Source organism: Arachis ipaensis, chromosome B02 (assembly GCF_000816755.2).
Source record: "Arachis ipaensis cultivar K30076 chromosome B02, Araip1.1, whole genome shotgun sequence".
NCBI classification, from domain to species: domain Eukaryota; kingdom Viridiplantae; phylum Streptophyta; class Magnoliopsida; order Fabales; family Fabaceae; genus Arachis; species Arachis ipaensis.
In genome coordinates, this window is record NC_029786.2 from 89,649,891 (window position 1) to 89,661,668 (window position 11,778).

Consider the following 11,778-nt stretch of genomic DNA (forward strand, 5'->3'; position numbering starts at 1 on the left):
TTCAAAATTTAAAATATCAGATTTTTGAAACCAACCTGGAAACTAGCACACGTTTCATATCCTCACCATATCTCCTCTCTCTTGTGGTTGTCCTTCTCAACAAAGAAGGCTCACTTCCCAGCCCACCCACAACCCACGCTGCCCTCCCTGTTCCAACGTCCGGCAGCCCCCCAAGTGGAGAAAATTTTTTTTCACCATACCCGTCAACCCGTGCACCGTGCAACCCGGCGTAGGTCACCGTGATCACACCCTGTGTAGCCCCTGCAGCCCAAGGCCTCCACCGTTGCAATCCCTGCAGCCCAAGGTCTCCACCTATCACAACCATTTTAATGGAGCACAATTCCGTTGAACCGAGTTATCTCGTGCCAGTTTCTTTTACCGGTGATTCGTTCGACGGAGAAAGTGAACAGTTGGACAAGGTAAATAATGTATCTTGTTTCTTTTAGACGTATGTTTATTTTCATATAAATTAGATAGTTATTAAAAGCTCAACATTCTTAATCCATTATGATATTTTGTTACAAACGAAACAATTTGGATGGTGTTCTTGTTCATTCATGTGGTTATTAGTTAAAGTGTAATATATAAGTGGATGATCCGGTGAAAGAATTAGTTTGAATTTTTTCTACCTAAAAAGAGAAAACAATTACATTTTTAGAATGGTGGAATGTTATAATACAATGTACTAGTTAGTTGTTACTACTTACTAGTTACAGATTGGGTTCTTGTTAAGTTTTTATAACTAGTTTCAATGAACCATGTGAAAAGTTCTAAAGAAGATGAAGTTAGAAATTTATTTACTGGATATGATGAATTGTTACAATACCTCTTTAATAGGTCATCCTGACATGTTTTGAATATATGTATAGTGTTAAATAAGAAAATTTTGCACATGGTTGCGACTAAAATTGTTACAATCCCCATCTGTATGCTATCAAACCATGCATGCACTAACAAGTTTGGATAAATATGGAAGAAAATTATAGGAGCTAAAAACGAGACTGTTTACATGGTAATAGAAGACTCTATTTTAGTTTGTGTAGTGATACTTGATATGTGGTGGATTTATGCATTCTGTATATAAATAATAGTTAACACAATACTAACTCATTAGGTGCCACTTTAGCTTAATTCATGCATATTAATAAATTTTAATATCATATTTTTGGATATAGTATTAATAAAATCTATTTAGTTGATATTTTATTATAGTATCTACTTACGTTGTGTATGTTTGATTGTAGGCCATAGAATGTACGAAAATTACTGAGTTGGAATGTCATGACACGGAACTTGTTGACGAGGTTCGGATTCTATTTTATTGTTGTTTTTCGTTAACCGCATGTTTGAATAGACCATTTATCATTGTGTGGCTAAAATGATGTCTATTTTGAACTGATTTGCAGTTACCAGACCATAGTTGCCTTGCTGACAATGAAATACCAAGAGTCGGGATGTGGTTTGAGCATTTGAAGTTGGCCCAAGATTTTTATGCGACCTATGCAAAAAAAGTTGGTTTCACAAGTAAGATAAGGGCCATAAATTTTGACAGGATGACAAAGCAACCGATCAACCAATCTATCCATTGTAATCGGGAGGGTTTCCGGGCGTCTCGTGTGAAGGCACCCATACGGAAGAACACAATGGCAGGTGTGGGATGCAGAGCAAGAATATATGCAAAGTTCGATAGGGAAAAGCATGATTGGGTCTTGTTGAAGGTTGAACTAAATCACTCGCACCCGTGTTCAACTAGGAAGGCGGTGCACTACCATGAAAACAGGGAGTTAACAATGCATGCGAAGTGTATCATTGAGGTTAATGATGAGGCGGGCATTCGACCCAACAAGACCTTTCCAGCATTAGCCAATGAAGTTGGTGGGCCTTCGAACTTGGGCTTCTCAGAGAAGGACGTCAGGAATTACATTTCATCAAGACTCCGATCCACAAATGTCAATGCAGATGTCAAGGAGATGCTGAACTACTTCATGCGAATGAAGGAGTTGAATCCGAACTACTTTTACGCAGTGAATATAAATGAGGATAACAAGTTTACGAGTGCAGTTTGGGTGGATGCAAGGTGTTGGGCATCTTATGAATACTATGGAGAGGTGGTCTCATTTGATACCACATACAGCACGAACCGGTAAAATATATTTAAATTCTCATTGTTTAATTATTTTATTATTTTTTATTAGTTTCATGTTTCTAAATATAGTTGTTCGTCCTTTAGGCATGGATTGCCGTTCGCTGCTTTCATTGGTGTGAACCACCATGGTAAGTCTACTTTGCTAGGCTGCGCTCTGCTAGGCAGTGAGGAGATCCCGAGTTTTGAGTGGGTGTTCACACAATGGCTGGAGTGCATGGGAACGGCACCGAAGGGCATCATCACAGACCAATGCAAGTCTATGTTTGGTGCAATTAAGAAGGTCCTACCCAGTACACGACACCGGTGGTGCATATGGCATATAACACAAAAGATACACAACAAGCTTGGAGGTTATTCTAGGTTCAAAGAGTTGAATGCTGAGTTGAAACACATTATATGGAACTCTAAGTTGGTTGAGGATTTCGAGGATCATTGGGCTGAGTTCATTGATGAGTTCAACTTACATCACAACAGATGGCTATCAAGTTTGTGTCTTTTTGGGAAAATCATGTGCCGGAAGTGCTTAGATGTTGTTGTGTTCTTGTATTCTGTTCTGGAAAAACGTTCTTATGCATGGTTTTATTTTTTGGTGGGTTTGTTTCTTTTTTAGATCTGTTTGAGGACCGACACATGTGGGTGCCTATCTTTTTCAAGGGTCAATTCTGGGCTTCCATGAGGAGTACGCAGAGGAGTGGGTATGCATTCATTCTTTGGTGGATACTTAAATTGTAAGACTAGTTTGGTCCAGTTCGTCCATGAGTTTGACAATGTCCTAGGAACAAAAGAGCAGAAGGAACTGGAGAACGATGCTGCAGACTCGAGAGGTCTAATCCCATGTTCAACTAGATCAGCCATCGAGAGACGATTTCAAAAAGAGTATACCAACAAGATGTTTAGGGATGTCCAAACCGAGTTTGGTAAGAAGGCTGATTGCACTATTTGTGCCGTGGATGAACATGGCAACTCCGCTAGGGTAAAAGTGGAAGAGAAAATACTAGTCTATGAGACGACTCGATATGTTACGTTTGACGTCCATTTTGGTCATTCGACACACGAGGTTCGATGTGATTGCAACTTGTTCGAGAGTGCAGGTATATTATGTTGCCACTGTCTTGTAGTACTTTCATCTTACAAAGTTAATGAGGTGCCTTCCTGCTATGTTTTACCTCGTTGGAGCAAGAACATAAAGCGCAAGCACACCTACATTAAGAGTAGCCATGACGTTAGACGTTCAAATGAAAGCCATAACATATTCAGAGAGTTGTGTGCACATTTCTATAATGTTGCACAGGAATTCACGGACTGTGATGATGAGGCAGACATGCTGCATAATGTTCTGGAGGATGCAAGGGCCAAGCTAGTAGATTACCGTGGCAAGATGCGAATAACACTGTCGCTACTGCACACAATAGCATCATCACAGGCCCTTCAACCGTTTTCGGCACAGAGGACATTCAGGCCCCATCAAAGGTAACCACTAAGGGTCGTCTAAAAGGCAAAATGCTAGGATATGAGTTGGATAAATCAATCAGAAAATCTATGCAGAGAAAGCGGAAGAGTGTACGCAAGGTATGTATAGGAATTAAAGTTAATCTTCACTTTTACAACGGTTTTTATTACGTCGATAGTGGGTTGGTTTTGATTGAGCTTGTTTGTTTCAGGATAATCGTGTAGAATCTGTTGCAAATCAAGCTTCGGAGGCTTCTGCTCAGCAAATTGCTAAGCAAGGACTTGGTGGATTCATGTCACTGTTAAACTTCTTTGACAATACCTAGATTGTTTATGATACTGCATCCATTATGTTATATTAGAGGTCCCTTTTGTTAGTTCATACAACTCAATATGTATGTTTCATGGTCATTTTCTTTGTTTAGGTTTTCTATGATAAGAAAATTATGAAATTGGTATTACCATGGCATTATCTTGCTGTTACTAACGTATCTGGCCTGTTTATATTTTTCTGGATGTCGTTTGACTGGTTGTAGAATACTGTCTGCATAAATACATGTCGTATAATCTGTATTTTAACCATTTAATAAATTTGGGATGTTGTGTGCTTTTAACTTCGAGTGGCATGTCTAGGATGTTCGCTTTACTACGCTTATTGATTGTTATTTTTCTGGTGTTTGGATGGTTAATTCTTATCGGATTAGCTATTTGTTTTTGATTATTTAAATGTCATATAGTATGGATGTTCGATTCCTTAGGCTTGTGCATGGTTATTTTTTTATATACGAGTGTCTTAGTAACTAAGATAAATAAAGCGGATGTTCGGTTTAGTAGGTTTGCAGATGGTTATTTCTATTTGTTTCTGGATGGTTATTTAGTGTGTATGACGAATGGCATGTTATTAGTCACGAGTTATAATGTGGATGTTCACCTCAATATATTACTGGATGGTTACTTTTAATGTGGATTGCGAATGGCAAGTGATTAGTTACAGGATTTATAATGTGGATATTCGCGTCATTAGGTGAGTGGATGGTTACTTTAGTGTGGATTCAAATTGCATGTTATTACTTACAATAGTTATAATATAGATGTTCACTGGCTCAGGTTCATGGATGGTTGTTTCTATTTGTGCCAGTATGATTTTTTCAGTGTGGATTGCGCATTGTTTTTTTTTGTGTGTATTACGAATGGTGTGTTATTAGTATATCGCAGATGGTCGGCTTAGTAGGATAGAGGATGGTTATTTCTATAGGTTTCGGGTGTTTATTTATAAAACTTAAGAGTTGTCTGTTATTAGGTACAACTAGTACAAGGCAGATGTTTGATTTATAAGTTGGGTGGATGGTTATTTTAGTTTTAAGTTGTGATTCACCTTGTGTGTGGATGGATCCGCTTAATACCTTTGTTGTTCCTTACTCTTAGCTTTTAGGAATCGTTAACTACATGCAACAAAACCAAATGTATTGCAATAGAAATAAACTATATAAATGGATTTTGCCATGATAATATAGCAACTCTGTTGTAATAAAAATCCAACCCATGGACACAAAAAGAAGCTAAAAAGATTTGAGAGTATTGTTTGAAAACTAAGTACAACTATCGCATTCTCTTTTTCCGGGTCTTCCTCACAGGTAATTCTCCCACTCTTTCCATCAATGACCTTGTGCTTGGTGCTGTGAAGGGTGATTTTACCACCTTTTTCTTGTTTCTTTGACGGTTGCGGCGAACACGTCCGTCTTTCTGCTCCAACAAAGATCGCACCAGCTGGATTGATTCATTATGGGCTCCCATGACAAAGAATCTGGAATCCTCTCCAAAGTTTGGACCCAAGCCCTTATACACCACAACCGGCCCGTTATGGAATGATTTGAGGTTGTGCGGTTGCATGACTCTTTCCTGTTGTAAGAGGATCAGTCAGTTATAAAGTGCCGACAATAAGTTATGAAAATATTATATTATTCATACCAATATGCCCGGACAGACACAGTAGAAGTCACGTTTGAATCTCTCGGACTGTGCATCATTGAATGCGTAACACATCCATTGAATGATCTGCGGTGCAAAATTATCAACCATGATATAACGTGTACGAAGAATGCAATAAGTGAAGCTAAAACATCGAGATTAAGCACTTATGTTGCTGTTAACCCAACCACGTGCTTTCAATGTTAATAGATCCTTCCTCAACAGCCGAAGATATGGCCTACCTTCGTAGGTTGCCAACAACTCATTTTCGTTGAGGGAAGAGTTGAGAATCCAATCTCGGACCGTGTCTTCCTTCTCATCTCCTAACTTAACATCCTTAAGACTTTGATGTACTGCTGTGATGGGGGGTGTGATCGGTGGCTTCTCAAGTTGTGTCAAGCCCAGTGAAAAGCTAGGCCTTCTGGGACTCGGGGTATGGCACCGTGACTTATTCGGCATCACGGTCTGTAGGGGTTCCATTTCCAAAGGATTGCTGTATTTCTTCTGTTCAACTTTTACCAATATCTCCTCGACTTCTGGACACCGCACGAAGTTCAAATCAAATTCTCTGCATCGAAGTCAACAAAATAAGGCAAGTCAGTTATCACTCTGATGTAAGTCACATGTAAATCAAGATACATCCATTACATATCTACAACAGATGTAAACTGATAGAGCTTACCTGTCAAAATCATATTCAGTTACTTGCCCTGTTACTGTGGAAGGTGTAATTGGATCAAATTGCGGCCCATCAAACTGTTCGGCATCCTGATTTAGGTGCTCACCTGTCAGGCTTGAGCTGTGATCAAATAAACGGCGCTTTGGAATAACATGTGGCAAGTGGTCGTCGTCATCGGAGTTAGAAACAACTGCACTCCTCTTCTTGCGCGTCTCGGCAACACGTGCTGTATGGCTGCCTTTACCGAATTTGGGTCTGACGATGAGCAGCTTTCTTCGGGTGCCTATCTTGCTTTCCTGAATATGGAATATACACCAAATTATAATGCTTTTAGAAAGAAACAGCTATGTTATATACTCGCATACAAATCCATGACCACAACAGAAAATTCACTTCGTAAGAAACATCAATAGTAGATCGTAGTAATTAATTTATGATGCCAACACATGTAGAAACTAAGATGAACTCACCCCTGGTGGTTCTCTAGGGCTTCCAGGAAGTTTTGATTCACATATCCTTGATGGTGTTTCAGCTGGTTTCTTATAGTCCATATTTTTAACAGATGCCTCCTTGCATTCCTGTGTACATTAAGCGACAATTCCACATACCAACCTTAATTAGTTCGACATACAATTACACCGTTGTGGAACCTATAAAACATCCAAATTCTGTAGGAGCATGAGTCCATTTGTGCAATTAAAAATAAACACCAGAAGTTATAATCTAATCTAAACGCCTATGACTTTAATGTTGCCTGTGCTTTAAATTGCAAAGGACACATAACTTTTTGAGCCGCTTTACTCTTGCATACTCTCTTTCCGCTCTTTTTTTTAGCTGCATATTCTCCTCCCTTCTTCCTGGTTCGCAATTTTGGATCCTCTCGAAATTTGGCCCTCTTCTCGATGGGACCCTAACATCAAAGGGTCAACTGAGCTTACGAAATGCTCATCCAAAAGCCCAAGGTAGAAAATAATAAATGTCTTAGGTTGATTATATTATAATAGAGAATATATCATCCATCCTAGTACCCCATCAATTACATTATTTGCCTTTTTTTTCAAGTTCTGATGCAGTCCATGCAGTCAACCATGGCTCCGGTTCTCGACATCTCTCTAGTGGCCCATGCCTTAGCCGCTGAAAGTACAAGAGCTGGATGGAAAGATTGTACGGTTTCTTAGTTCATCATTACCCCAAGTGGGCTAAATAACAAAATGAACAATTAAACTTACCATTAGGGCAAACATGCAGCCGCCACAAGTTTCAAGCTTCTTATTTTGGTGTGTTTCAATCGCCTTCCCTAGCCACTTGAATGTCTTCTGTGCCCAGTTAAATTTGCTTGGATCTGAGACATCCAAAATTGGAGGAATGTGCCATCGAGAAATTGTTTGTTGGCTGGTTGGACACAGGAACGTCTTTAAGACCACCAATATGAAGTACCTTCTAAAATTAATCCTATCCGCTTCTGTTTCCATAGGACAGGAATAAACAAAGTCGCGCAGCTGAGTGATTGTCTTCTTTTTAAATTGCTCTTTGATTTCCCGGTGAGCCAGATTTTTTTTCTATTTTCGGAATGTCAACCCCTACATTTCATATTGAAATAAGCAAATAGAATAAATTTAACCATACCTAAGAGCAAAACCCACAGCAAAATATATGACAACAAATTCACAATTTAATATAAGGAGCTGACCATTGGAGGGTATCCCTAACGCCCTTCCTATTAACTCAGAACTAACTGGAATGTCGCCGACATCCACTATAAGTGTGTCTGTCTCTACATCATAAGCCCTGGCCAGTTGAATCATTATCGTCTGCTTGACTGCCCAGCGAGGAATCTGCTTCACAAAGCCAAACCCAATAGAATCAATCTCAGCTAGCTTTGCATCGGCATTCATTTCTTGCAAGTGGGTTATCATCCCGTTGATATAGCATGGAGAACATCGCGTCTCCACTAATTTCTGTTAAGCAACACAATACAAGTTATTAGAAATAAAAAGAATCAAACATTTAGTTAAGCAACACAATACAAGTTATTAGAAATAAAAAAAATCAAACATTTGTTAACACAAAGTACTGCTTACCTTTTTTCCCATTAAAATGCTGCTCAGCAGGTGAAAATCAAAGCAGGTTCTTGCCTGTCAAGAAACATTCAACCATAAGTCTTTATACAAAACACACATTATTATTTGACTATAATTGCAAGAACAGCCAACAAAAAAAAAAAGAAATCACTGGCAGCCCAACAAAACGTCCTGCGCAATTCAAGTAAACAGCAAAGAGCCTGACATTGGTCATAACATGCTCCATATAAAATAATGATTTAAAAAATTGGCCTTCCGATTACAAAATGAACCCACCCAATTCCTGATAACAATTACTTATTATTATTAACACTGTAAATTATTAACAGAAAACAAATCCTTCATAACTGCTATAGCTCAACTCAAAAACGTAAATTGTTTCACCTTCATATATTATATTAGTCTGCTAGCATTATTTAGCAAAATTTCAAAAGGAAACAAAAATTGTTTGTGGATAACCATGTATTATTATCTAAATTTTAAAATGATTCTCTACAACATCCAAGATTGATAATTATATCTTCATACATACCTAGACATGATACATGATGCAACTATAGTTTTTACAACCAATCTTACTCATATCTACTTAAGCCACCGCCAAAAGCCATCTCATTTTTTTCATCAATCTTTTCGTAAAAATTGAACATCCGTAATTTATTGAAATTAAAGGTCAATCAAATGAACCAGGAAAGATATAAAGAAAAGAATACTAAAATATCAAGCACATGCTCGATCAAATTTCAAACATGTTTGCTTTAATCCAAGGATCCATGAACCACGTGATATTACTATCCATGCTGTTAATTAAAAAAACAAAATATGAAAACATTCATCATAACACCCACAGCCGTGTGCAGTAAGAGTACATAGGCAGTTTAAAAAAAAAATCAAGTAAAACAAGTTCCTAGGAAGCATAGATGTTCACCAAAAGAAGTCCTAATATTGCCAACTTGCTAGGCTCCAATGATTTGCAATATCAGAAATTACTACCTAAATGATGTAGATCATGTCACATTTTTTCATCCATCCTTTCTTACAAAATTGAACACCCGTAATTTATATAAATTAATGATCAATCAAATGAACCAGAAACAGACAAAGAAAACAATACTAAAATATCAAGCATGGCTCCAACGAATTTCAAACATGTCTGCCTTAATCCAAGGATCCATGAACCAACTGATATTACTATCCATGCTATAATTTAAAAAAGAAACATATCAAAATCAACAGCATAACACCCCACAGTCGTGTACAGTAAGAGTACATAGGCAGTTTAAAAAAAATTAAATGTTAAACAAGGTCCTTGTAAGCATAGCTATTAAAAATTGAAGTTCTAATTACATAAGTCACCAAAACAAGTCCTAATATTGATTGCGATGGTTATCAAATATGCTGATCAACATATAAATATAGCCTTTGCACGGTTAGACTCAATGCCAAAAGTACTTTTTCTTATATCCATTCCAATCCAATGGATCAAATGCAAGTGGACATGTGAGGATGAAGTAAAATACACTTTTTGCTAAGACTAGAAAAATGTAAATTTATCCCAAATTATACTTACAATTTTTTCGTAAGATAAACCAACAGGATTCCAATTCAAGCCTATCTCTTCTATATCACATATTCATAATCAGAGTATTTAACAGTTTCTAAATTTTGACAGCCTTTTAGGTTAGGTTTTGGAATGAAAAAATTTTTTTTAACATCGTCAACCAACTTGCAAACACCTGGGAAAAATTTTCAACCATACGTTAATGAATAAATTGACCATCCGATCCAGATTCATTAAACAACTCACAAAGCAACATATTCATAGCACGTGCTTCACACGAATTGCTGACTTACTAATAACCGGAGGCAAAACAAAGCCAAATACAGTAACTCGTTAAAATACAAGACGCGGAAACCCGGATGCTCATAAACATGTACGTGTCATTATTTCTTCCAACTACCTTATGTTCACAAACAAATGGATAAGTCAAACAGACCCAGGAATTTCCGAAAGCAACAAAATCCTTCTAAGCAGCCAGAACATAAAAGTTACTATGAACATCTAAACATTCAATAAACGGTTATCGGTTTACTGACCTTCAATTTGGGAAGAAAAACACATCCCACGGCTTCTCTTGTTGCACCCGGTAATGACTCCAACCAATGCGAACATGCAACGGCTTCAACCTAGGGAGACTGCGGTTAAAGGCCAACGCCGGTGGTTTTTGGGCGACTTCCACTCGACGGGGCAAGGGATTCTCCTTTGCTGCTGGTGGTCTTCGCAATGGAGGTGCTGGCGGATGCTCGGTACGGCGATTGGCAGGATGAACTACGGGTAGTAGCAAAAAAGGAGCGGCTAATGGGGGAAGGTTCTCCTTCGTCAATGCCGTTCGAAATAGCGGTGAGGGAAGGCTAACGTTTCCTTTCCTGAAGGGTGTTCGAAAGTTAGGGAAGGGGAAAGGTTTTGACTGTTGGGTCAAAGAAAGGGGGAGTGGATGGGATGATTACAATGGAATTAATTAAGATAATTAAAATTAGGATTTAAGTAAGGGGGGTGTTTACGAGTATACCTATGTTATTAATCTAATTGGGCTAATTATTAAGACCCGTTGTTCATATTGTTCATCATAGTCATTGTTTCCCTAGCATCTCCCTTTAGATTAATGTGTGTCCATCTAAAATTAATTGTATTACACTACATTTTTAAATTATAATTATTATAAAAAAATCAAAATTTACAATATCTGGTCCCTCTGCCACACTTTTGTGAGATTGTTACATCCAGTATCACTTATCAATGGGAGTAGATCCTCTTCAGTAAAAAAAAACTAAATGATATCAATTGTTTAATTTCACCTTTCATTGTTCTCTCGTATAGATTCATGGCATGTTTTTTATTAGTTAAACTCTAGTTGTTAAGCAGCAATATGATTTTCAAGATTTTACACTATTATTATTGTTATTAATACTCAATCAATTGACTCCTTGGGCATGGAGGTGTTTAAAAGTATGCAAAGCAACTCTCAATTTTATTTTATTTTATTGGAGAGAGCTACTCTCCATCTGATGATCAAAAGCCATTCATATTTTTCTAATTTTCTTCTTGGTTTTGGGCCCTTGTGTTTTGATAAGATCTTTTTATTGGTACTAACTTGTATAGGTCCATTTTAGGGTCATTGGCCACTGAACATCTTTCACTATTACTTACTTCTAATCTCTCATACCCAGAAGAAATAAAATAAAATCATTATTAGATCCTTTGAGATTAAGATATACTATCTCCAATTAATTTATATGGCATACACTAAAGTAATTTTATTATAAATACTCATTAATAATTTGTCAATTAATTAATACATGAATATAAAAATGATAATTTACAGTAAAAGAAATAACTCCTTTAAAAAGAAAAAAATACATATTACTATTAGAATAAAGTTTCTATTTTCTTAATA

The 11,778-nt window shown here is 37.3% G+C and overlaps 1 protein-coding gene across 1 annotated transcript; it reads left to right on the forward strand.

Annotated features, from left to right (window-relative positions):
• Positions 330-3,620, forward strand: LOC107627581 (protein FAR1-RELATED SEQUENCE 5-like). Its single transcript, XM_016330414.1, has 5 exons — positions 330-419; positions 1,245-1,304; positions 1,407-2,143; positions 2,231-2,735; positions 2,895-3,620. Exons 1-5 carry the CDS (start codon positions 330-332, stop codon positions 3,618-3,620), a joined length of 2,118 nt encoding a protein of 705 aa, XP_016185900.1.

Bases quoted from the DNA above. Each gene is read 5' to 3' on its own strand.
- LOC107627581 (XM_016330414.1), top strand. From the start codon at position 330: ATGGAGCACAATTCCGTTGAACCGAGTTATCTCGTGCCAGTTTCTTTT. The intron at 420-1,244 runs GTAAATAATGTA...GTTTGATTGTAG, and splicing joins AAAGTGAACAGTTGGACAAG to GCCATAGAATGTACGAAAAT. The intron at 2,144-2,230 runs GTAAAATATATT...TTCGTCCTTTAG, and splicing joins ACCACATACAGCACGAACCG to GCATGGATTGCCGTTCGCTG.